The 27,429-nt window shown below is 35.2% G+C and overlaps 5 protein-coding genes across 9 annotated transcripts in view; 3 read left to right on the forward strand and 2 right to left on the reverse strand.

Annotated features, from left to right (window-relative positions):
• Positions 1–1,574, forward strand: part of LOC105157762 (heterogeneous nuclear ribonucleoprotein A2 homolog 1) — a gene marked incomplete in the record, with an annotated part of 2,939 nt that extends 1,365 nt beyond the window's left edge. Inside the window, 4 exon segments of the mRNA XM_020692490.1 lie at positions 1–143; positions 251–353; positions 446–615; positions 693–1,574. Of these exon segments, the coding sequence (XP_020548149.1) occupies positions 1–143; positions 251–353; positions 446–615; positions 693–1,262 (986 nt within the window).
• LOC105157763 (5'-nucleotidase SurE) lies at positions 3,930–8,372 on the forward strand. Its single transcript, XM_011074231.2, has 10 exons — positions 3,930–4,494; positions 4,783–4,877; positions 5,038–5,105; positions 5,205–5,248; positions 5,360–5,437; positions 5,519–5,672; positions 6,661–6,813; positions 6,916–7,026; positions 7,526–7,591; positions 7,879–8,372. The coding sequence occupies exons 1-10, from the start codon at positions 4,196–4,198 to the stop codon at positions 7,975–7,977; spliced, it is 1,167 nt and encodes a 388-aa protein (XP_011072533.1). The 5' UTR covers positions 3,930–4,195; the 3' UTR covers positions 7,978–8,372.
• On the forward strand, positions 8,938–12,214 carry LOC105157764. Of its 4 annotated transcripts, none has more exons than XR_002286789.1 (4): positions 8,938–9,362; positions 9,723–9,850; positions 11,139–11,384; positions 11,811–12,214. XR_002286789.1 is itself a non-coding variant. In XM_011074232.2 (3 exons), the coding sequence occupies exons 1-3, from the start codon at positions 9,236–9,238 to the stop codon at positions 11,909–11,911; spliced, it is 321 nt and encodes a 106-aa protein (XP_011072534.1). In that variant the 5' UTR covers positions 8,945–9,235; the 3' UTR covers positions 11,912–12,214. The 4 variants fall into 4 exon arrangements, 1 of the variants encoding a protein (XP_011072534.1); XR_002286790.1 differs by having other exon boundaries at positions 8,941–9,362; positions 11,139–11,231; XR_847479.2 differs by lacking the exon at positions 9,723–9,850 and having other exon boundaries at positions 8,942–9,362.
• On the reverse strand, positions 12,903–14,851 carry LOC105157766 (transcription factor MYB39). The gene is made up of 4 exons (XM_011074233.2): positions 14,702–14,851; positions 14,377–14,512; positions 14,120–14,249; positions 12,903–13,963 (listed from the first exon to the last, which is right to left on the reverse strand). The coding sequence occupies exons 1-4, from the start codon at positions 14,804–14,806 to the stop codon at positions 13,126–13,128; spliced, it is 1,209 nt and encodes a 402-aa protein (XP_011072535.1). The 5' UTR covers positions 14,807–14,851; the 3' UTR covers positions 12,903–13,125.
• LOC105157767 (protein IQ-DOMAIN 1) lies at positions 19,474–22,626 on the reverse strand. 2 transcript variants are annotated; one of them, XM_011074234.2, is made up of 5 exons: positions 22,414–22,626; positions 21,882–22,136; positions 20,784–20,993; positions 20,584–20,697; positions 19,474–20,493 (listed from the first exon to the last, which is right to left on the reverse strand). In XM_011074234.2, the coding sequence occupies exons 1-5, from the start codon at positions 22,477–22,479 to the stop codon at positions 19,849–19,851; spliced, it is 1,290 nt and encodes a 429-aa protein (XP_011072536.1). In that variant the 5' UTR covers positions 22,480–22,626; the 3' UTR covers positions 19,474–19,848. The 2 variants fall into 2 exon arrangements, with proteins under 2 accessions (XP_011072536.1, XP_011072537.1); XM_011074235.2 differs by having other exon boundaries at positions 19,477–20,490.

Consider the following 27,429-nt stretch of genomic DNA (forward strand, 5'->3'; position numbering starts at 1 on the left):
GGAAGTATGGAGAAATTACAGATTCTGTAATAATGTTGGATAAAATCTCTGGAAGACCTCGTGGTTTCGGATTTGTAACATTTGCTGATCCAGAAGTTGCTGACAAAGTTTTACAGGAAGACCATGTCATTGATGGCAGAGCGGTATGAATTCCTTGATAATATAGCCAACAGCACCATGATTTTTAGTGCAGATCATAGTTTCTTATTGGAAAACAATTTTAGGCCTTTCGTTTGAACTTATGTATCAGGTAGAAGTAAAGAGAACAGTTCCTAGAGAGGACATGCAAGGCAGAGGAGTATCAAGGACAAAGAAAATATTTGTCGGTGGTCTCCCATTGTCATTAAATGAAGGTGATTCTTGCCTGACATCATTTGAAATTTTCTTGCCAGTAGGAAATTGAACTTTTCTTGTTGACCAAATTCTACATAATATTTTATCATAGATGACTTGAGGGAATACTTCTCTTCTTATGGTAACATTGTGGAGCACCAAATTATGCTGGATCATAAAACTGGTCGGTCCAGGGGATTTGGATTTGTAACCTTTGAGAATGAAGATGCTGTTGAAAAGATATTCTCTGATGGTCGAATGCATGAACTTGGTGGAAAGCAAGTGAGTATATGACATTCTCTTACCTTTGCGTTTATGGCATAGTGAGGTAACATGGCATCTATTTTTAATATTTACAGGTTGAGATAAAGAGGGCTGAGCCGAAAAGATCTGGTTTCGATCATTCATCTGAAAGTCGGCTTCGTCGTGGTGGCAGTAGTTCAAAAGCTTCTGGCAGCTTTGCTGGTGGTTCAGAAGGTTTTGGTGGTGGTTATGGTGGTAAAATGGGTAGAGGCTATGGCGGTTATGGTGGCTATGGAGGGTATGGGGGTTATGGAAACTTCCCTGGAAATTATGCTGGTGGGGCTGCAGGATTTTATGCAGGGTATGGTGGATACGGGTACGGTTATGGATTTGGCGGGCCCATGTATAGTGGTGGTGCATATGGAGGTGGTGGTTTTGGAGCTCCTGTAGGTTACGGGGGAGCTGCTGGTTATGGTGTAGGTAAAGGATATACCGGAGCTGGTGGTGGTTATGATGGTGGTAAAGGCTTTGGAGGTGGTGGCAATGGTGGTGGAGGATATGGCCCTGCAAAAGGGTATGGTGGTGGTGGTGTTGGCGGCGGTGGTGGTGGCGGCGGCTACGGAAGCGGTAAGGGGTATGGGAACGGTAATGCCCCTAGTGGAAGGTTCCATCCGTACCGAAAGTGACGATTTCTGCTGATCTCTAGGCATAGATGTTTAATTTTTGGTGAAAGTGTAGTAGTGATTGTGCCAAGTAAAGTTGCCTTTTTTTCATTTTCATGAATCTTAATCCTTTGTTTAACTGTGCTCTGGAACCACTGGATGGTTGTATGTCTGGTCCTGAGATAACTAAGCTGCTCCTTGTCTTTGCAAGATCAGTGATGCTTATAACATCTCATCATTTGTTATCCTTATAATTGGCTACTTCTGTTTGAGGGAAGCTTCTCATGATGTTTGATTAGTGGTTCTGTAACTTGGATTCACATAAAATTTTGCTCATTTTCAATCTTTCATTACCACGTATCAAGATTTAGAGTTACTCGTTGATATTTGCACTATTGGAGAAACAAGCCTTGTGCAAGATTTGACTAATTATGAACTATATTTACATTTTGTAATTCTTAAAACTTGAGGGTAAATTGTAATGGATTTTTTTTGAGATTTGTTATATTATAAATACCTTGTAAGTAATGGCGGTTTGACAAATGCTCTTTCCATTAGGTTATCATGAAAAAGTATTTTTTAAATGATTGTTAATATTAAGAGTGTTTGTAATTTTTTTAAATAATAAAAAATAATATAATTATGATAAATTTGAGGGAGTATATTGAAATTTACCCAAAAATTAACGCCAAGATCATAATTATACTGAATGATTATGATTCTTAAGTTGCAAAAAGGTTGAACGGAACAGATTGATACTTCCTTGTCCAAAAAAAAAAAAACTCTAAATTCTTCAAACATAATAGTCAAGAAGACATGCAATGGGTCCCCGCCACGTGGTGAGGTGTGGTGTACAATGATCTTCTGCAGTTTCACGCGCCATCATGGGAGGTCCCCTCGACGTCCCAGTCAAAACTATCATTACTGTGAAAGCAGATTCTGGCAGTGGAACCCACCGCCCTCCGCCCTTTTGGGTTGGGAAGGCTCAATATCAATAGCTTTTAATTTTTGAATTAGTATGTATGTACTTTAATTAGAGCTACTTAGATTTAGATATTAAATGGTTATGAATTATTAAATGAAATAATCCTAAAAATATACCAATGTACTAGACATGGCCACTGGTCCTTCTCACAATCAATTTTTTTAATAATTCATTTAGATAAAAATTAATAACCCCAAAATCTATATCTATATCATTTAAAAAAAAAAAAAAGCTTCGTTGTCATACTAATATTCGAATATTCAAATTTGTCTTTAACGACTTAATTTTTTTAATAAAATTTAATCATAATAGCATTTTAATAATTTTTAGTGAATTTAATAAAATACCCCTCAAACTTCTTCGACTTTCAATATTTTCATATTATTTGAGTTGATAATTAATTTATTAATAAAATATTAATTATTTAAATATCTTTGCACATATATCGAGTGCACCATGTGGTGCAAGTCTAATGAAAAGAAACTATTACTTTTGGTATGACCAATACCACATTGATAAGATGTGGAATTTATGGAGAAGGGTAAGAATTAAATGCATTGAAAATTTCAACATTTATTGGATGATTCTATCTTTGGTTTAAAATCTTATTTATTATTATTGAGTGTGATATACGTTTTCCAATTTATTTTTTTACAATGTCATATAATGTATTTGGATATTTTAAATAGACATTTTATTATTATGTCAGGGATGGATGGGTTTGGAGTAAATTAGGACACATCCATAATTCACATCATCATAAGCTCTAGACTCTTCAGCTCTTGCCTTCAATCATTCAATTGACTTTGCTATTATCATTTTTATTTGTTCTTTTAGATATATAAATGTAAATATTAATGTAATAAGCAACAGTAATTTTCAAGTTTTTAATTGATTTCTATATATAGAAACTTATAGTACAGATCCAATGCAGATCATTTATGAGTGTATTGTATTTTAAAATTATATTTTACTTTTCTATTGATAATTTCTTATATTTGATGTAAATTAAATATTTTGAAAAGATATATTTTTCTTTTGTGAATATAATATTTATTTGTTTTTGGTAAATATCAAAGTTGGTTCATTTAAGTTTGTGTTTAGAATTAGGTTAGTCCCTTAAGGTATTTTTTTATGCAGATGTTCATTTGTAATTTTTATCGGGTTGGATTTTGATTTTTTTTTTATATGCTAAAATGGTTAATTTTCACTTTAAGTACCTAAAAGATTTGTAAAATCATGGTAGGAGAACAATTATGTAGAAACGGGACTTTGGGATGAAAACACGATCGATCTTAGGAATGGAATACCGTTGGAATGTATTATTGTCTGTTCTACATTGAGGAGACTGGACATGCAACTCATGGTTTGGATGCGGTTTATGTCTGGAAACATGGTGTGGTCGGGTTTTTTTTTTTTTTTTTTTTAAGAAAAAAGAGTTTGTCCTACAGGCGAAGTTATGTAGCAGCCACATGACCATTTTTTCGTAAAAAAATAGTTTGAGTGACCAAATGAAGACAAAATGTGAAATTTAGAGATATTAAAATTAAAACATTTAATAAATTAAATTAATTTTAAATGACCAAACAGTGCTATTTATGCTTTAATTTTACATTGAACTCGTCCGTGATTTTTAGTGATTTAAAGAAATAAATAGAATTTCAAGAAATAATGTACTTTTGGGTGGAACGGGCAAGAATCAATCCCAGCCACTTACTCAGGAAAGTGCTAAGCACGCGTCAATGGTAGCAGCCCATCTCTCTCTCTCTCACTATAGAAAGTGAAGGCAAATTTGTGCCACCGTTTGAATCGCTCCCTCTTTCTCTCTTTTCCTCAATAATAATAAACTAACTTTCATCTCTCTCTTCCATCCCTAATCTACCCCTGTACGTACCCCTTTCTTCTTCATCATCATCATCATTTTCGTCAGATTCCACTCCCTTTTCCTTTTCTCTTTATTTTCCCTCTGAAAATGACAACTCCTGCGTTGAAGAACAACTTCTTGCCACCGGGGCTGGTCTCCAATCTTCAACAAGCCCTCTCTAACCGCAAGCCCGCCGAAGACGACGGTGCTTCGTCCAAACCCGATAAAACTGATGACGATTCGGCTCAGCCCTCTTCTTCCGGGAATGAGCCCGGCGAGAATGATGAGTCCAAGCCCATCATTTTGGTTACCAATAGTGATGGGATTGAGTCGCCGGGCCTTTCTTATTTGGTCGATGCTCTCGTTCGTGAAGGCACTTACAATGTCCACGTCCTTGCTCCTCAATCGTAATGATTTTTTTCATTTTCTCTTTTTATATGGATGCGTTTTCGTGTTTAATGCTCGGTCGTGGATTGTGGGAACCTCTGAGAGGCAGTGCTGTTTTTCTCTAGATCTTATGTATATTTGTTGTGTTTCTCTACCTGGTATATGGATAGCTTCTGTTGTGAATGATTCGGTAAATGGGTTTTGTTTATTTCCTATAAATAAATTTCTTATCTGATGTTGGTTTTCTTTTGGGTATGAATGTTGGTTTTAGATATTTGCTGATTTTTCTGGTGGTTCTGAGTTTCCAGGGACAAATCTACATCAGGGCATTCATTGTCGCTGAAGGAGACAGTTGAGGTGGCTTCTGTTGAGGTTAAAGGTGCCACTGCGTATGAAATTTCTGGTATGATTATGTATTTTCATCTTGTTGTTGCAATTCATATATGTTTATTGTGACTTGGAGTGGTTTTGATTTGATGGAATGTTGATTCTGTGAGCTTTTATTTGAAATTTTACGGCCTGAATTAATTTCAAGCAAATGTTATGCTATATACAACTTTCAGGAACTCCGGTTGATTGTGTGTCGTTAGCACTATCTGGTGCACTGTTTGCCTGGTCGAAGCCTCTGCTGGTCTGCTTCATTTTCCCCTCAAGAAGTTGACTTTTGTTTTTGATATTTCTTGCCTCTTCAAAGATGTCATCTCTTTCCTTTCTTTTGCTGGATATTTAGGTATTAAGTGGTATTAACAAGGGTTCGAGCTGTGGCCACCATATGTAAGTTGCTGCTTGTTTTCCATGTGATCTGCTACTTATAAGTTATTCTTTTTCGGATTTGAATTGATCTGTGTAAGCACGATACTTATAAAGACAACTCAACAAATCTAGGTATTATTCGAGTGTTGTTGCTGGAGCTAGAGAAGCACTAATCAATGGTGTTCCATCAATATCAATATCGCTAAACTGGTGTGTTCTTTGTCTTTAAAGTGCTTCACAAGTTTAATTTCTAACTGTGTGTCTGATAGTTTGCTATCTAATCTGTTGCAGGAAGAAGGATGGAAGTGAGGAAAATGACTTCAAGGATGCTGTGACTGTGTCCTTACCCATAATAAATGCAGCCATAAGAGATATAGAGAAGGGGGTTTTCCCTAAAGGCTTCTCATTGGATGTAGAAGTTCCAACATCACCCTTGGCAAACAAGGTTTGCTTTCATTACCTTATTCAGGATAGTGGTCCTTTACTCTCCGATGCATAGCCTATGTTGATGAGTTTTTACCTTTGTTAATTAATGGGGAAGGCAAAATACAAAACCACTGATCCATATTGTTTATTGATCTAATTTTGAGAGGTTAATTGATTCCTACTATTCTGGTATGTTATCTCATTTTTCTTGAAAATCCTGTGTGACGTTTTTATACTGCTAATTGATTGAGTTAATGAATAGTAGGTTATTGAAATATTTACTCTTGTTTGTGTTCATGCGTAACAGTAATGAGACTGGCAGCTGCAGATACATTTGGACAAAATAGGGGCTAAAAGAATCTGGCTGAGTTTTGCTCTTTATTGAACTTTTCTGTGCAATATTTTTCACCCATTCAGCAAATTAAATTGAAAAAGCAGCAACATGCTATAACCTGTGAATTTTGAGATTGATAGCAGGGAATTACTGAAGCTAGTTACAAGAATATATCTTGTTATCATGTTTGACTATTTATGCTTGATGTGGCCTTGACTTGGTGAATACTATCAAGCCCTAAAAATCTTGGTGATGATTGCCTTTTGGAATTTCTTAATTGTGCCCAATTCAAACAAAATCATGGTTTATCATTTTATGGATATGGAAGAGCTGATCTGTATCATCCTATCCTTAATTGACCACTTCATTTGAAATTATATGATATTCCAGCCTTTTCTTAGGACTGAATCAAATAAAGTTAACTGTTAGACATGAGTTTACATGCTTGAGAACTTGGAAGAATTTGAATCTATGTTCATCTGTTCATATGACAGCCTGTCATGTAATAATATTATGAATTACTGGACAGTTAAAATTATCCAATAGCTGGAGTACCAATTTGTTTGGCTGTAGTGCCATAAAACTTTTCCATATTTATGGGCTTGAAGTAGGGAGAGCTGTTGCTTTTTATTTGGGACTAGCATAATGTATGTATTTGCCTGTATCTTAACAGGGCCTCAAGGTTACCAAGAGAAGCCTTTGGAGGTCCACCCTCAGCTGGCTTGCCATCTCAGGCACCAGGCATCAGTCTGCTGCACGTTTTACTGGCAGCCAGCCAGGCTTTGGCATGCAGTTCGCGCAACTCAGCCGTGATGCCTCTGCTGCTGTGAGTGGTCTTTAAATGCTTTACATCATTTATATTATTAATGGTATTGGTTTGGGGATTAGTGTAGGATCCAATTGGTTAATATTCATGTTGTTTCTGCAGGGTGCTGCTCGCCGTTTGACTACTCAGAAGAACAATATTGAGGTTGTGGAATCAGTTGGTGCTGCAGGGAAATCTGATTTTAAAAGGACTGTTAAGTATTTCCGTGCAGAGGTAAATTCTCCTGTGTTGCATTTAGGAGTATAGTGAAGTGTCTTATGTGCTTTAGTTTCTTTCATTTTCCCTTCAGTTCTCTTCTGTCTGTCACAATCTTATCGTGTTGGTAGCTATTATTGTTGTTTCTTGGATGTATTAATCTCAGAGAGGCTAGGTTATGAAAAATCAAACTTTGTATTCACGTAATCCTTCAACATAAATGAATCTACTTCCCTCTGTATGAATGTCTTTCAGCGGAGGACTTTTCATTGTTTGATCTTGACATACAAATTAGTTGCTCCGACCCTTTCCTATTGGACCTGGAACTGGCACTATTTGTCATGGGACATAGATATTAGTAATATGCATCATTATGTTACCTTTTCCTTTTGACCATGATACCCGTCATACCTTTTCTGCCTCTAAAACACCAATTACTTCGTTACAATATTTTTTTGCCACTAAGTGATTGCCAGTTGATTGTCTTGATGAATGACTTGACAAGTTATGTGTTCAGATGGTTGACAAGGAACATGAAGCAGAGGACGAGGATCTGGATTTTAGAGCGCTTGAAAGTGGCTTTGTAAGTGTAAAATTATGTGATGTGTTTGTATGAAACCAGTATTTCTTCCAGAAGTGCCTGATTATTATATGCATACCTCTATAACCAGTTCTGTATGATTGAATGACGACGTTTAGTACACGCATATGCTCTTTCTCCATAAATTGCCTGGAATTGCAGATTCTTTGCAAGCAATTTGGTCTTTCTTTGAAGCCCCCTCCTGCATGACATGAAAGTTGTCTCCCTTTTCACGATACATGTAGTTGGCTTCTCATCAATGAACTAACGACCCTCGCTTCTTGAAACAGGTTTCACTTACTCCATTCTCTCCATCTCTGCAACTAAATCCGGAGACTGAAACTGCTGCTTTAGACTGGATTTCTTCTGCACTACTAGCCGGGCAATAAGAACCCCTGCTGCAAGCATAACGAGTAATATTGTACATTTGAAAAGCCACAAGCTTAGTTGTCTCTGCCACATGTATTTTTCTAAGAACCATGAGGCCGTATTTATTTATTTTTTCCCCAATTTCTCCCGCTACTTAGTTACATTACATCTCTTATAATGTGTTGCGAGGCAAAATGCTTCCCCTATTAATTTATGTTTTTGGCACTTTCTTGTTGTAGTAGGATCACCCATCTTTCTCCAGTTCCTTTGTAGTGAGACAGTATGGGTTTTACCATTGTATTTCTTTCTTCCTCAGATATTTGTTTGGGTTGGATGGATGGATTTGGTTTGTTGTATTTCCTCCTCATTAAAGGGACTGACTGAAAGATTGGCTACTCTGCTTTCCCAGTTAAAATTTTTTTTTTAGATGCTAATCAACTGAAGATTTTTTTTTCCCATTCTCACTCTGTGTGGTGTTTGTTAGCGATCGACAAGTGGATGTATGATTCAACTCCCATTGTGTGTGTTCTGTGATATTCGTCGCTGGTTGCTTAAGGTCTACAATAGATCTTCTGCTATATTTAATGCAGATCATGTAAGATCGAACAGTGATCCGTCTTGAACCCTCTTGGATGGGAAAATCATCAATGGACAAACTGTTTTTCAGTCTAAAATTTGCACACTTCTGTGGGGGAGAAGATAATTGTTTCCATTTGGTATGTGCAATTAAGGTAGGGCTAGTTAAGTTGAAAAAGTTGAAGTTTTGTAGTTAGATCATAAACTTGAATAATGGAAAAGTTAAAGTTTCGTGATTAGATCATAAATTCGGATCTTATTAATGCGTTGGTATTCTACGATATTAATGACTATTATAGTTGTTGATTGAAATGATGATAATTGATTTATTAAAAAAAAAAAAAACAGGTGATATTTGGAAAATAGTAGAAGTTTTATGGAGTTGATACACTTCAATTAAGAATCATGTTCATTTGTCCAATGTATGATTTGGCAGACTCAATAACAATGTTCGACATATGGCCTTTTTTCTTTAAAAAAAAAAAATCCCAAGAAGAAGAAATAGTGATGTGAAATTGAGTCATTAACGAACTGAGTTGGGCGATGAGGATTTCCAAAAAGGGAAAATGGAAAGGAAAACACAAAAGGAGAATTTCACGCAAATTTTGACAAGGAAAAGCTGAAATATGAAAACCACCACTTCCTGTATTCTGATCCTTCAGTTTTCAACCAAAATGGCGTCCTCCAAAACCCTAATTCGGTATGCTGGGCACCAGGTTCTGTCCGGTAACCTCCAAAGTTCTCTTGTCATCGCGAAATCTTGTCTCATACCAGGACGCCCTTGCATTTTCAGCTCCTCTGAAGGATTCCTCTACCCTTCTGCCCAACGGTACCCTCTAACTGTTTTCAATTCTGTGTATTTTGTTTGGCTTTTTTTACTTTCTTTAGTGTCAATGTGTCTGTTGAACAGAGTGAAAACCAGGATGGGTTTTGGCAAAGCATTTCGAAATTTCTGACTTTAGACATATATGTGAGAATGGATTGGAAGAATCGATTCTATATACTTGGTTTTGGCCAAAAGCTAAAACCACTCTATCTCATTTCAGTTCTTGATCATTAGGTTTTATTGATGAAAAGTCAATTCACTTTAACTGTTGACATGCTACTACAAGTCATTTTGGACTGAGAACCACAATTCTAATTGCTCATGCCGCCTCGCCTTTTGGGCTCTTTACTGTCCATTTTGCAGCACACTGTGCACTTCACTAGTCATGGAACCACTCAAGAGGATGGCACCACAAGAGTGACTTCAATACCATCTGCAACGAGTGCTGCATCAATGCTACACTGTCTTTTTCGTTGTTTAGCTTGCAACATGTGTGTATTATTTACTTCACATTCATATGACATATTCAACTATGCGTCTTTTAGATGATTGTGATGTCATCAATATACACGTGTATTATTCTTAGTAATATAGAGAGATGCATCACGAGTAGCAATTAGCATGGCACTGATCTGCATAGGGGGACATTAAAAGTACTTCTTGTTGTTCGAGTATGATTGCTATGCACTTACGGGCTTCTTTGCTTAGGCAGGGGATTTTTATTAAGAACATGCTTATCGTTTTATGAACATTAGGTTGGAGAGGGGATTTATTTAGTGGGTCGGTGGCACTTAAAGGGTTGTCCACACTGTACTGAAATTAAACTAGTGTTCTCTAAAAGGTGTATATTTTAAGTACTTGTCTTCCATTTCAGAACAGTATACTTCGCTAACCTTCTTATCCTGAGTTATTATGTCTGTGAAAGAGGCAGAATTGTGTAATCATCCATAGTTTCAGGGGATGTGCTGTTTGTATTTAGGCAGACTGGTGGCTTAGTAAAGTAAGTAATATTGAAATAACCTTCCAAATTAATATTATCTAGATCAATCAAAGGTGATTATGTAGCAACTTAATACTACGTGTAGCTACTGTTTTTGAAAAACGGCTTAGATGCTTCCCCTGTGTATAGCTCCCAAGTGGGCTTGTGAGCCATGGAATACAATATGATGCAATGAGTTACATCTTTTGACATCAACAGTTCAAAGACACACTTGGAACTTCTCAAGAGAATGTAATGAAACTTCCAACTAAAACACCACAGAAAGATCATTTTGAAAATCAGGAGAGATTTTAAAACATGGCAGCAATAACTGCAAGCCAAGCTTATTAATTACGACTTTAGTGGGTCAAATAGTTGTTTCCAACATCATGTTGATGGTCAAAAGGCAACTCCTGAAACATTGTTCAATACGGAGGTTTACCAAGTGTTAACTTTGTTCTGTCGGTAGGTGGACTTGTAGGTAAAAGAATACGATAAAAGAGCACCGCCACGCAATCAGAATTTGAGGTGATAAAGGCGCAGATGTCTCGTTGGTCATGGACTGTTAGCTGGATCCAAATTAGACAATTCTTTAAATGTCAACGTGTAGTCCTCTGGTCTTGTCAGATTACTTTCCTATGTTTTATATGAGTCAATAAGGCACTATATTGTACGCAGTTCCCAATAAATTGGAAACCGAAAAGGTTGGAGTAGGAATTGATTTTCCATAGCTTTTGGCTGCATAGCCTCCTGAGGGATTTGGTGTACTATATGATATATTCTTTTTGACTTCTCCACAGGTAACCGGTCCTCATCAGGTGAACCTCCGCTTTTGTTTTCGAAGCGTACTCACCAACCAAACATCAGGCGCAAAAGGACACATGGACTGTTTGGTTGGTGCATCTATCTATCTCTGTGTGTGTGTGTGTGTGTGTGTGTCACGCGCACACCCCACCTCGGAAACCTCGCCGTCCCACACATACATGAATGCATGTCCATATATGTGTGCCCTATAGCTGCCACTCCCATTACTCTCTGCACTGGATGTAAGGCCTGTCTCTTGTTTCAACTTCACACCTTTGGCTGATTAATAGGATGAACATACAATCACAATCATGAGATGCTGTTAGGAAGCTGGCCAAGTAATAATTACATGTTATTGTAAATAATGTCGGTCTTGGAGTTCTTATCTTGCATGGAAGTATCAATCAATGCTATTGAAAAACCCTGGTGCCTTTCTATGAACAAAAAATCTTGTTTCCTTTTATTTCCTCCTTTTTCTTTGTTTGACCCCTCTGCTGCACTCTGCATATGTGACCTCTCCCTTCTCTAAATTTAACATGCAAATCTATACCTACTTTTGTGGCTTGCTTGGACGTATCACCAATGCATTATGTGCATACTCAATATATCCGTTCTTATTCTAGTCGTTTACCCTTGCTCTCTACTAATACGTTTCCTGCCGCCAACAGAAAGGCAACTAAAGCTGGCTGAAGAGTCATTGCTTGGTGGATCTCAAAGGACCGGGCTAGAATCACAGCACAATGGCACTTCTGGCAAATTTTTGTTATAGAAGGTTGCTCTCATCCATAGGGCAAACATTTGGACAAAAGCTGATCCTTCTTGGCATGCAATTTGGAGTTTACCTATGCATTTCTGTATTTTGATTACTTTCTGTAGAGGAATGCCTTAAAATTAAGCATTTTTGCTTTAATCTTTCACACTTCTTTAACTTGGGATTGGACTTTCTTACACCAAGTACTGAGCTGGTCCATGAATTGTGGATGCCCTCGGATGTAATAGTTTTTTTCTTGGTAGCCATTAACGCCCTGTAATTGCAGAAAGAACATCTAAGAAATAACACTCCCATGTTACATTTTCTTTCTATCATTTTTCTCATTAAATTCTTCTTGTTTATATGTTCAACAGAATCACCTCTTGTAGTAGTGTGACTTTTGCCTTATGCACATGTTCTACACCTTCACCAGTTTGTCTCATTTGCATGCACTTACAAAACACAATGTTGGCTTTACTCACGCGCCCCCCAGAGTATCCAAAGCACACACCCCCATGCAAAAAGATTCTTTATTTTTATATATGTATGTATTAAGGTTTTTTAGTTTATTATTTAATTCTACTGGTTTTTTAATAGCCATGTACATGGTAAGATCAACGTGTGACGGCTGATTTTTTTTTCTCTCGTAGCTATTGATTCATTTTCTTGTACTAAATTATGTAGATTTTGCATTTTGTACTGCATATATATAGTTATACAGATGCATTGATGTCTGTATTATCTATTTATACGATACAAGCACGTTATTGACGACCATTTTTGTACACTAATCTTCATTTGACTAAACACAATAATTGGTCGTGTGTAATAATCTTAATTTGATTAGACACAATAATCTTGAAACTATAGCAAATCCCAGGCCTAATAAAGTTGCAAATCATGCTTACTGTGAGCTATTTATTAGGCTATATATATATGTATATATGCAAATATAGATATATGAGGTTGAACTCACTGTGAACATAGAACATCAAGCAGAAAAGACATGTGAAAACACAGACTTACATACACATCCCCATTCATGAAAGATCTACTGAAAATACAAACATGGAAACTTTCAGGTTTTCTTCACATAGACACTGAACTGGCATCATACCTTAAACTGCACCCTAAAAACACACATGCACTCCTAATTAAACAGACTAAAACATAGCAGCACACAAAGAAAATAACTCCTAAATCATGGCTGAGGAACCCAAGTTGAAGGAAGACTAGATGCTCCCAAGAAAAGGGCCGCGGCCTGGGAATGGTGGCAAGAAGGGGCCGGCGGAGCTGGAGGGTGGACCCGGTGGTGCAAATGATGCCATGAGGGATGAAATATTGTTAATATTATTTGGATACTGGGGTCCGAGCGCAGAAATGAAGCCTGAGAATCCAGCAGTTGGATCAAGAAGTTGTTCTTGGAAGGCGGGTGAAGAGGGCAGCATTCCATATTCAAGCACCTTAACCATTTCACCGAGCTCCGGCATCAAAGCATCAAGCATGGCTGAATCTTGATCATAAGCTTGGAATTCAGGCTTGGGGTTGAGGAAGCTTGGGATGGGGTTCTCGAAGGAGAACATAAAGGGGTCATCTAGTTTGAGGAGAGGATCAGTTTGGTGCTGGTTTTGATCAAGAATTGGAGCTGGATTGCATGAGATAGGCCAAGGGGGCAGATCAGAAACAGATGGATCCATTGGCATGGGAGGTGGAATATTGTGGGGTAAATTTACACTGTAATTCATCACCTGATCAAACCCTTGAAGAGGCATAGGTATCGGTACTGGTGGGGGTGGAGGGATGTTGTAAATTTGGTCCATTTGGGGATTTGGGAACATCATATGATCCATTTGGGGATTTGGGATCATGAGATTATTGGTTTGATTCATCAAGTATAAGTTTTGAGAAGAGGTGCTGCCATTGCCGATGGAGTTTTGAGGGAATGTTGCAGTTGTTGGGTCAGAAGAAAGGTGGTGCTGAGCGACGAGCTTTTTCTTGATGCTCGAGTTCCAGAAGTTCTTGATTTCATTGTCTGTTCTTCCAGGGAGATGCTTTGCTATCTGAGCCCACCTGCACAGAAAAATATGTCACTTCTTGCATGCAAATCTTACTCTCATCACATCAAATATGTCAGCAACGATTAATTATCGATTCATATACACCATTGATTCTTTAATTTATACACATCATTGGGTCTAGATTAATTTCTTTTTTTAAAAAAAAAACCTATTTCCTAGAATTCTGTGGAGCTCAACGATCAGAGCAGCTTCTTGGGGACTGAAATTCCCTCTCTTCAGATCGGGCCTCAGGTAGTTTATCCACCTCAGTCTGCAACTCTTGCCACATCTTTGCAAACCTGAGCCATCAAAAAACACACACATGTAACAACACATATACACACACATGCAAAGATCCATATATGCATGCACAGTTATGTGTGTGTGTGGATGGATGGATGGAGACATAAAAAGAGAATAATTCACCAGCAAGTCTTGGAACCGCGCTCCAACAGCCATGGCCATGAGCAGTAATGTAGTTGATGAGTTTCTCATCTTCCTCCGGTGACCACAGCCCCCTCTTCACTTTCTGCTTGTTGCAGCAATTATGATGCGACGACATCTGAAACACACACACACACACACACACAAAAACATACATGAGACAGAAACAATAACCAGAATACACAAGTTGTCTTAGAGGCCGGCCGTATCACTGCAAAAACACCGATCGGCCTCTGAGACAGATGATATCAATGGCTAGTAGAGTGATGAGATGATTGTGAATTAAATGTGAGGGGAGTGGCTGTACCTCCTTGTTTGAGGTTGGAAAGCCTGCTATTCTATGCACCTTTGAGAGGGACTGAGGATGTTTTATAGAGGTCTGAAAATGGCCGGTAGTCCACGAGTCAGCCATGCAGCATTAGTAGGGTCCCATTTGTTGACATATCTCTCGAGTTCCATTGAAATTCTTGAATGCATCGGGTGTATGGGTTTAGCCTTGTCTTACTCATACCCGAAATCGAATTTTCTAGGGATGGATGTTATACTGTGTAGTACCTTATGCAGTGTCGGTAGGATTCCACCCATTGTAAAATTTAGTGTGTCTGTAGAGTTGAAATCGGATTCTTGAATACAGTACTAAATGCAATACAACTTGAAGGTTTCATTGCACGAAAGAGATAAATACAAACATTGTACGTATACTAATTAAGAATCTATGTAATAATTATGAATCCAAAGGGATCTAATTGTTAAGGTCTGTCTTCAAAAACTTTGGTAAAATGGGATACAACAAAATATTTATATATATATATATATCATTGATCAAAGATTCAAAGTTATGAAAAATGATGTAAGAAAGAACATCATAGAATGATCATCAGCTATGAAAACTTTAGCCTGCAAATTATATGTGTATATATATATATATATAATTTGAATTCTGCAGAGATCCCATTCTTGCTGTGTTCTTGTTGAAGATGTACGTAGCAGCATCTTATTTATGAAGAAAAAAGCAAAGAATATTTGCAGATGGGAAATTAAGACATTTTTGGAGTTAGCAGAACAAACCTATTTACTAACACTGCATTTGCTGATTCATATTCAGACAGCTTATACATAAATGTTCAACCAACTAAGCAAAGAACTAATGTTTATTACCATGAGCTGCAGACAAAAAAATTAAGAGTAATTTCTGAAACCAACATCCAAAAACTACGTACCCACACACATTAATTAATTGACTTGTTCCAGTTATTGTTAGAAAACTTTCCTACACACACCATTTCCTGTGCCCAACCCCAAAACCACACTGACAAAAACAGTTTCGAAATACAACAAAAAGCTTGAGCAAAAGAGGCTGCAACTTTCCCGAAATTCGCCGGAAAATAATATCATGAGCTGACCCCTTGCAGTGTGTGTGTGTGTGTGTTTGAATTCAGGTGGTCCATGTGTTCTCCTCTTTGGGAGGACTACTCACTACTCATCCCCCCATGTATACCCATTTCCTCCCACGTCAAAATTGTGGGGTTTTCTTTGTCTTCTTGAATTAGATATTTATGGACGAGGGTTTTCGCCCTACTCCAAAAATTTTATACACGTGCCATATGTATAGGTGTGAAATGGAATAGAAAATGTAACATCAATTACAATAGAAAATTCACTTTTATATATATATGGAGTAAATGCATTTTTTGTTGGGTCCCGTAATTTAGGTCATTTGGTTCTTTCATCTTTTAAAATAGTATTTTGGTCCTACATTTTTTTAGTATTCGTGATTGCTATCAGTTTTCGTTGGAGTTCACCTACACCGACGAGAATAGTGAACTTCGCCTGAAAAATGAATTGAAATCACACAAATTAAAAAGATACAGGACCAAAATGCTAACTACTACAGAAAATTAAAAGATAAGAGTGCTGGCAAAAATGAGTTAATAGGAATAATAGTCTCAACTTTAAAAGGTCACATATATGAAATGGACATGCATTTTTATGAAGAAAAAGGTGAACTCCCACGTATAAAATAGCTAAAAGTCCCAAAATTAAAAAGATGCAGAACCAAAAAGCTACTCTAGAAAATTAAACAACGAAAACGCCAAATAATTTACCATGAGATTAATATATATTTAAGCCTTGTGAGTTGATATAAAAATAGGGTCTATATATATACATATACATATATAAAAGCTGTTTTTAGGCCTTCTGCAATGGTGATGAAACCCTATTTTCTTGAAAAATATTCTGTCCCAAAATGATCACAAATTCCCATCATTTACTAATATTGATATCACGTGTACAACTTCTTCATCCTCAACGTTTTATACCTTTGATATTTGGTATATATACATATGTGCCTAAGTAATAATTTCGCTCTCTATTTTCCAAATCGAGTGTGTGTGTTTGTGTGTGTGCAGATTTATAGAGAGAAACTTATATAGTAAAATGGAATCTAATTAATTAATTTGAGTTACCAAAACCAAAAAAAATACATAGCAACGGCATCTAACAGAGATGTGCTGCTAACTTAGGCAAAAAAAAGATCATCTACCCACAAAAAACAAGAATTTCTTGTTCATTATAATTTCTAATAAAATCATGCCACTCATCCTCTTTTTCTTATATTCACTTTGAGGAAAGATAATGCTACACCATAAATTTTAATTCGGACTTGATTCGATCAAACTTGAACCACTTATATGGTAAGTGTAATGTACTTATCGTGTGATTGGTGTACAATTTAGAAAAAGTGACCAATTACAAAATTTTAATTGTAATTTGATCATATATATTTCGGACTAAAATGTCATTTCTATATATCATATTTCAGATAATACAATTTTTGGTCACTCAAACAACTATTGCACTATTTGAAAGTGAGAGTAAATTACATCTACTTTATATGAGATTTGACATAATTACGAATACCACAATTATTTGAAAAATTATAAATATTCTCCTCAAATGAAAAATTATTATGTGGGCCTAAATGGTGATGTGGAAATGACTACTTTAGCTTTGTTGAATTTAAAAAAGAAAAATTTAAATATCAAAATGTAAAAATAATTATAATTCGAATGATAAAATATAATTAATAAATTTTTTTCAAAAATTATCCTCCATTACGTGAATGAATTCTAAATAAATCAAAAGTGCCGTCTTACCATACTGAATTAAGTAGTGCACCTTATTCAAGATTCAAGTAGCAATATTTTTCAAGATTATGACATTTTTCTCAAATTTATTTAAATTTTCATTTTACATTTCTTACCATGTATTATTATTTTGTTGGGAAATATTAAATGATGACTAAGTACCCATCCAATCGAAGTTCAATTTTAAATGTTCTATTGCTCATATATGGGACTAAAAGTGTTAATCTCATAATGAATGAGATCAAAAGTGATACGGGTCTTATTTATGGAACAAAAAATACTATTTTGTCTAAATTAATATGAATCAACATCGATCGAGGATAACGCCAATATAGACCATAATGACGTTTAATGATTATAGCAGCATGCTTATGTGACAATGTATGTTTAGGCACATGTTTTTTCAATTTCTGGCAAGTGAAATAATATTGGTCCCCAATTCACATGAAAGTAACTTAATTGTTTCTATAGATTTTAAGTTTTCAGTCTATTTAATTTGAATCACGGTAGAAATTGAAGATCATGTATGAATTATGATGTTAAATAAAAACATATATATATATATATAAGTGGATCGAAGAATAATGTTTGTACTTAGATCACGAATGGATAATGTAATATATTCATGATAACTCTGATCACATATGGTTATATATTAATTTTATTTAAACCTGAATTTAAGTACGATCATGATTTTAATTACCTGAAATTAATGTATAAATATTATCTTAGTCTGACATATTTTAGTATTGAAGCATTTGTCAAATATATTTTACCTTATGTCGTTATTAAAAGTCGACCATTTGTCAATTGTACCATATGCCCGTCACCTTTTTAACCATAAATCTTTGTTTTTGATGAATTACAATATGCTCCCATGAAATTTGTTATAATTACAAGTAGCCTCGTTGTTTGAAAAATTATAAATACCTTTTAAAATTAATGATCGTCTAACAAAAACCCCGTACAATGAGAGAAGGTATTTGTTAGACAACTATTAATTTTAAGAGACATTTGTAATTTTTCAAACAACGAAAAGATATTTATAATTATGACGAACATCACATGTGCCTCTTGTAATTTACTCCCTTTTCTTCTCTTTCTTATTCCTATATTTCTATGGTTTCTTCAAGAGAAATTAAAAGACATAGGTTTCTTATATGTAAGGAAAAGAAGTTATTAGAAAAGATAAAGGGAGGAAAGCAAGAGCTTTTGATCTAATAGTTGCACATGCAAGAATTAATTGCTGCAGGCTCCATTGCTTTATTTGATGAGCCATGTTGGGACAGAAGCTCAAGTTCAGTTTTGTTCTTTCCCATTCTTAAGGAGGTTTCAGAAAGGTTCATACAAAGGATAAGGGATGGGATTCTGTCTTTTCAGTCAAATTCTCTTTAGGACAGCATCTAAAACGTACGAATTAGCCCTTGTGAGAATCCATATGGTATATATTCGTCGATTTTTGGTTCAGTTTGATCTGTGAACTTAGGATATTTCAACTTTTGATGCTTGACCTCAACATGATCCAAGTTGTATGTACATGTTCGCGTACGTAGAGCTCCTCACGCATGCACTTTATGGCAGGTGAAACATAGTATTTTATGGCGTCTACAGACGCTTTAGTTATATTGTTGATGAGTGGCCTATCTTATCAAGAGTAACTTGAACAATGATGGATACGGAGGAGTAGCGTCTTTTCAAACCATGTAACATTTATGTGTTCTTGTGTTTGATTTCTTGCATACTTTTCAAAGAAAACATGAAGGCGATTGCTCCCCGGTACTTTGAACTTGCTTTAAGATCACGGTACATCAAATTGCAATGATATGATTGCGATGGAAGTGGTCCTCATTAAAGGAAGAATGATGGTTCCAAATAAGTGAATTCAGTTCCCACAGCAAGTACAATATGTCCCAGCTTTCTACTTTATGTTGCAACATAACTGCAGCATTCTAGCAAATCCAATAATTTCATTACACAGGTAAGGGATACTTTGGTATGATTATTAATAGGCTGCAGAAAACTAGCAGAATCGTTCCAAAGTATGATAATATACATAGATGATTCGCCACATGAACCATTCACAAACACGGCATGCTTTGCCGCAGTATAAATTTGAGTATCTAAATCAATAATGACAACAGCTCTATGCTTTTGATCAGCAAATGAGTAAGTATCTGTTACAGTTCTTTCTATACTTTGAAACTCATGTTTAAGTTTTACCGAAAGAAGAAAAAAGGGAACTACCAAAATGGCAACAAGCTGTTGAACTCATCAGGGAGGCCTTCCAAATTGCACGATTACACAATTAGAACTTGTTGCTCTGTTTGTAATAATCTCGACTATTCACTGCACCATAACATCCCGTATCTCTGTTATGGTAGAGATCCTGGGATAAATCAACTGAATGAAGGTCAGTGTCAGCACTTGTTCTTGTGACCCCCTTGGAAAGTCGGCTCTGTTTCCTTAGATACGGCAATTCCTCAACCGAATGCATCTGCTTAAGCTGAGTGTGAAATGAATAAGCACATGGTGTCTGCTTAGCCTTGATCGACTTCGTCAGGCTCATGTAGTTAGGCTTGGTGTTATTTTGTTTGGCCAGTGTATCAGCTGACACCGGAGTTCCAGAGGTGCTTGGGGATGAATTTGAGGTTGTGCTTTCATCATAGACAAATTCAGTTGTAATTCTTGGTGATATTCTTGTAGAAATGTTGTTACGCCTTATTCTCACTGAATCATGGTCAGATGAACTTGAAAAAGATCCGTTCTTTCTGGAAATTGGTGTGGTTTCGGATGAGCCATTATAATAGGATCCTTCCATCGACTTTGTTTCCCATGGCTTGGCCGCCATCCAACGGTCCAACCAGTCAAGTCCTGAGCTGCTCATATCCACCTTACTAGGTGCCATATTCTTGTTTGATTTTGAACAAGAAACGTCGTTTTTTCTTAACTGCTTAAGTGACAAGGCAGCATTTGATCAGTTCAAATCACTCCTAAAAGTCTTTCAAAAACTTATGAGCATACATAAAACACAAACAATTACCTGTTGAGAAAGGGCATATGCAAGTGCCCTCTCCCTCTTGATAGCTCCTTCCTTCTTCATTTGTAACTTAGACCGCACTTCTTCCACCGTCCCATGAATATCGCACCATCCATTCTGCAATTACGGTTAATAAGAACGATGATGATACTAACCAAACCAGTAAAACTTCATCTAAGATGATAGGTTCTAACTAATCATACCTCAGCTTGCTTTACAGGATCAAATGCAGTATCGTTCTCTGGCTGCCTTTTTGCAGATGATTGAGCGCATTGAGCAATCACTCGGGCTTGAACTCGAGCGAGAGCCTCCATGCACTTCAATGTCACAGCAGCTTGCTTTCTAACCAGCCGTCCCCGCACTATAGCTTGGAGTCTAACCAATGCCTTCAAGGCCCGTAAAGCTCGTCTTGCCTTAAAATGTCGACCATTACCAAGCATTAGCGGTTATGATAGACAATTGAGGTCGAAAAAACTCCAGTAAAAACCACAGGAAATCATGCTGATTCCTCGACAAACAATCCAAGAATATGAGGCACATTAAGTGTTCTTTCTCTACAAGAGTTGTCTCAAAGAAATATTGCATAATCAACTAGTTTTGAATACCATGACATGATTGCCAATCAAAACTTTGATCATTCTTGTTCTTGATTTTCACCGTGTTTGATTGTGTTACAAGTGTTGGAACAACAGCCATTGGAATTCCTCCTTTAAATCTCTTCAGTTTCATTTGCAAATTGGTATGTAACAGCAACCATCTTCAATTCTGCTTCAATTTTTTGGTCGGTTTATTGTGGGGGAATTCATTGCAATCATAATTCTCTTAATCACTCTCTTTAATGGCTGCATTTTAGCATGCCTATATAAAGGCATGTCATTTCTCATTTGTAGCACACAGCAACAAAAAACAGCACTCTCATTTTGAGATTTCTCTCCCTCTCTCTCTCGGCATCTATAATCTTTCTTTTAAAATTTGAGCTATAAAATTTTGATTACGAGTGTTTGATCGAGTTGTTCTTTGCCAGAATCGAAAGAACTGCAACTGTCTTATTGTGTGAGAAAAAAAATTGAAGTAGAATTGAAGATGATTGCTGTTACATACCAATTTGTAAATGAAACTGAAGAGATTTGAAAGAGGAATTTCAATAGCTGCTGTTACTAATGTATGGGTTGCACCACCAAAATTCCAACAACAAGGATCAAGACCATTTACCAAGAACTGAAAAAAGAATTGAGAAGAGTGCAATAGAACTTGCATAAAAAGTGGTCTTGGAGAGGACAAAGTCAAAGGAAGAAGATTACCAGAAAAGCTCGAAAAATGGTCTGAATTCGAACAGCGGCCCATTCTCGACGGACCATCATAAAATCTTTCGGTGAAGCTTTAGCCAGAGCAGCAACAGCAGCCGCCATTTCCCCGTCGTGAATGCATGAAGAAGACTCCGATCCTTCCGTCTCCGTCGCATAACCGCAGCCTTTTCCGCCCTTCGCTGCCATGGATATCCCCCCAGATGCACTCCTCCATAGCCTCCATTTCTTGCTCTTACCACCCACTTTTTCCTACACAAAAACATCCAAAAACAGATTCTGACAAATCCCTTGTACCCAAAATTTTGGATCAATAATCCAAAAAAGAAAAAAAAAAGATAAGATAAAGACAGAGCAAAATCCATCTCAAACTCACTTTTCCAACACCATAAAAATCGGAAAAACCTTAAAAAACACAATCCCATTTCAACATAATCCGAAATTTCAGAAAAGAAATAGTCATATAAGACAACATGAAACAAGAATTTAGCAGAAAAGAATAAATACAATGTAAATGTTTTTGGCTTACAGGTTCATTCACAGAGGCCTTCCTGAGACCGATCACTGATTTAATCCACTTCCCTGAAGCACCCATTGTTCTAACAAATTGTAAGAGATCAAAAGAAGACAAGAAAACGTGCTTCGAAATTCTTGAAAAAGACAGAATCGAAGAAGAAGACTGAGTGAAAAGCAACTTGGGATTGTCGGAATCTGATTTTAAGGTTTACAATTTGGAAAGGAGCGTGGGCAGTAGTGAGTTTTGAAATTTGAAAGTTTGAAATAAATAAAGAAGTGGCAGAGTTGTAACGGCTAGTTTTCTTGGAGGACTTTCTTTATTGCTAGTTGTAATAATTACTATTAAGGTTGCTTTTGAGGGGTTTGATGAAGGGCATCATCTATTTGACAAATTCGATACCCTATACGTAAATTTCTACTTATATAAGTTGTAAATTGTTGAATTCATATGTGATAATGATATTATATACAATTTAATAATTAATAAAAATAATTATATTCCCTTTTTATGAGGTTTGGTATAATTACATATAAACTATATCTGATTTGAGAAATTACAACTAACACCTTTTAAATTTGCTTCAATATAGTCAAATCAAAATTTATTGAATTTTTTTATATTAACCAAAAAAATTGAATGAAAATAAGGGTTAATATAGATTCTTTTGTTGATATCAACAAATTCAGTGAATTTTGACTAATGGGCGATTTGTTTGTTAGATAGAAGCAAACCTCAGAAGTGTTAGATGTAATTATACCAAATTACAAAAAATTTAAATGTAATTATTTTTGTTTATTTTTGGAAAAGTGATTTTGAAGATAATTCTTTGATTATTTTTGTTAATTAATTATTATTTGTTTGAGTTGGTGTTTATTGAGTATTGCAGCTAGAGCGAGCCCAATGATGGATAAAATATTAAACGATTGGACGATTTTTGGATCAGACATATAAATATGAGATATCAATTATTTAAAATTAAAAATTATGAATTTTCAATATTGAAAAATGTATCACTTGCTCATAAATACCATATAACTAATACAAAACGTTTACATAATGTTTGGATTCGTTTTCTGAGTATTTTGTGGAAATAGAGAGAGAAAAACAAAGATAAACAAGTGTGTGCTAGAGATAGTATGTATGTTTGGATTTGTTTTTGGAGATAATTTAAAATAGTATTATTTATTTAATGTTGTGTTTTGGGAGACAAAAATTACTATTCATTGTCAAATCATGTCTTTGGAGATAATTTAAAATAAGTAATATATGTTTAATGTTGTATTTTGAGAGACAAAAATTACTATTCATTGTCAAATAATGCCTTTTTTATATATATTTATGTATATATATGTATGTTTTTATGCTAAAACAGTTAAAAACACCTAAATAAGGTGTTTTTGAATGATGACAAACATTAGGTATGTTTTGACTTATTTCGAAAATAAGTTGAAAATAAAAACAAACATAGTGTTCGTAACTCCTCCTCCATCAACTTTTTGCAATCAAATAATATTTTGATCAACAATTTCAGTATTGACATTGATGCCAAAAGATTTGATGAGTTACCTGAGTGACTGCTTTTGCCACATTAACAGGTGGAACCTCATCGTCTGCCGACCACATCTGCAAAACCGATAAATATTATAAAATTGGAAAGCATTCATCAAATTGCCAACCTTAACATCGTTTATGTCCACTTGTTGTTCATCAAGACAATGAAGTTCTCTTCTCTTGACCGATAATGGCCACTATATACCCATATAGCCTGCTAAAAATATCAATAAAATACGATAACACTTTGAAAATATGAAAATACTTCACAATATGACGTTTTTCTTTCTTTGTTTCGTTAACTGCCCAAGTAAAATGTAAAAGTTTGCAGTGCATAATAATTCGAACCAAAACATCAACAATAACTAAAAATTACGAGAGATGTTTTCGTTCTACTTATTTAGAAATCATGATAAATAAGATGTTTTAATATTAATTTGCAACGACATTTAAATCCTACTCATTGTAATGTACCAAATAATTCATTTTCTTGCAATGAAGAAAGAGAAAAGACCCTCTTTCCTTCTGCCCAACATAAAACCTTCTTGATGTGCTGAGAACATAAATCCACTTTGTACCCTCAATTGTGTCCGTTTTGTTAGTAGACAAGCTTCCCACCTTGTACAACCACTTCATATTCTTGCCTTTCTTTCTGCAAGAAACCATGTCACATTAATTCTTGCCAACTTGTAACTAGAATAACAATTTGCATCTACGTATGTTGTTGGTGTATGAATTAGCTCACAGGTCCAAGGTACCCAACACGGTTTTGTTGCACTTCAGTCCACAGTCTTTCCTTGACATCAACTCCAACATCTAGCCTGCAAGAAATCAACGGCTACAAAATTGCACTAATACAAGAACAAATGATGTGTGTACGTAAATTCTTGGACGGATTTCCTAGCAAATTTTGCCTAGTCTTCTGATGTGCATATATTTACCAGTAGAAGAATGGCTCTGGGCTGTGGATGCTCAACCATATGTTATAATATATAACTATATGTGAATAAGATATTTTTGTAGTGATGAATTAAAGGTTATAATATTTTCAGCCCTTTATATGGTAGGGGAGAAGAGAGTTATTGAGAAGAGGAAATAAGGGGTAAAAGTATGATTCTTGGCACTTGAAAATTTCCCCTAGGAAGGGATTAGTTTGAACATATATAGAACAATATATTCTGTCCTGGACTCAAATTTGTTCAAAGCTTAGGAGATTATTTGGACAAGAACAATTATATATATAAGAATTGGTCAAATGATAAAAATTTAACATATAATATAACTAGGGGGAGGGTTCGAACCTTCATCCTTGTGGTTGACAGCCAAAAGTTCTGACAAAACTGAGCTACTCCAACACACGTCTCATTTTATGAAAATAATTTATTAATCAATGATTTAATATTTCTTTTGATTTTTTGAACTCAATTAATCTTTTTCCTTTTTTGTAAGGTGAGAATTACATACACGATTACATAATATCTCAATAAATCAAACAATACATTAATATAACGAAAAATATAAATAAATTATAATAATTTATATAAAATAAAATAAATATTCATTCATAAGAGTGAGATTTAAAATCATGAACTCGTAGTTTTTATCGGCCCTCAGGCCATGTAACCACCAAAATCTTTTAGTCAAGAAAGCATTCCAATTTTCTCTTTGCAACCCCAAAACAAACTTCCAAATACACACACACACACCCCTTAACCCCAATTATCAAAGAGAAATTCCACCAAAAATAAATAATAACAGAAATAGAAGGGTGTAAGTATTCTTCTTGAAAAAGAAAAAAGAAAATAATAGAATAAATTATATTGATATTTTCTGATATTAGATTAAAACACATACACTATGTTTGGTTTTGATTTTGGCCCATCTTTGGGATGAGTCAAAATATAGACTATGTTTGGTTTGCTTAGTTTTGTAAATTTTGAATATATTTTTTATTATTTTAAAATAGTTTTAATTACTTTTTTCAAAAAATATAATTAATTAAAAAATAATATTTATTTTAAATCACTAACAACTAAATAAATTATATATATTTTTATACATATATATATAAATATATATAAAAGAGACGTGATTTGACAATGAACAGTACTTTTTGTCTACTCACTACCCAACATCAAACATACCATACTTATTTTATATTATCTCTAAAAATAAATCCAAACATACACACTATCTCTAACTTATTTTTATTTATCTTTGTTTTTCTCTCTCTATCTCCACAAAATACCCCAAAACAAGTAAAAACAAAACCAAACATTATGATAAATATTTCAATCTTCTAATAAAAATATAGCTACACCCAATATTTTAGAATATATTTGTGTAAACTTTGCCTTTCAATAAACGAGTGCAGTTGTAATTACAACTATAATTATAGTATTATAAAAATAATAAAATATTTATTTAATTTAAAAAAATAGCAATATAATATAATTTACTAAAAATAATAATATCAAGAGTTTGAAAGAAAGATCTATCATAGATTTAGAGAGAGAGAGGCAGTGAGTGTATGAGTAAGTGATGAAATCCCCACCTGAGCAGTGAGAAAAGCACAGCTCAATCACTGAAAGACATTTGAGTGTGGCTGCTGCCCTTCAATTTCATCCTACCCCAAAAACCCTTCCCCGCCACCCCCCCCTCTCTCTCTCTCTCTCTCTCTCTCTCTCTCTCTCTCTCTCTCTCTCTGTAAAATCAAATGTCAAACACACACACATTCCCAATTTCATATCAGATCAGCACACTAATCCCAACTCTATTTATTCAAAATATTAATAAAAAAAGCTATTGAAATTTACCTTTGTAGAGGCTATGATTTGATAGAAAGAGAGAGGGGGAGTGGGGCATTGAATTTGCAGCTTTTCTCTTTCATTAATACTCAATAATAACAGTGATGAATGTTGCAAATCCTCCTCTTTCTGGGAAAAACGCATTTTCTGATTATTGGCTGCTCATTCTATTCTTGCATCATCAATGCCTTCCTACCCCTTTTTCTTTCTTTCTTTCTCCATTACTATTTCACTTATTATTAATTAGACCATATAAAATGTTAAATTATATTTTAATTAAAAATAGGATGATGGTAATTATAAGATATTAGCATTCGAAAAATTGAGACGGTACGACAAAAAATTGTTGCACAAGATGAAAGATGTACGGGATGACTAGAATCCTATGAGACAGTATGACCAAAGATTTATAGCAAGTTTGTAGATAAAAATCGAGACTGCTACTTTTATAAGGATGACTTGGATAACTCATCTAATTTAATAATAAAAAGTAAATAAATGAAAAAATCAACACAAAATATAATTCTAAAACCAGAGTAACAGTCCAATATGGTTGAGGTAATTAAGATGGATGGAGAATTGTTGGAAAGAGAGAGTTCCCAACACATGAAAGTTGTTATTTAATTGTTGGTAAACTAAATAAAATGAATATTACCTCATTGGATTGAGT

This window comes from Sesamum indicum, linkage group LG3 (genome assembly GCF_000512975.1).
Source record: "Sesamum indicum cultivar Zhongzhi No. 13 linkage group LG3, S_indicum_v1.0, whole genome shotgun sequence".
Classification (NCBI taxonomy): domain Eukaryota; kingdom Viridiplantae; phylum Streptophyta; class Magnoliopsida; order Lamiales; family Pedaliaceae; genus Sesamum; species Sesamum indicum.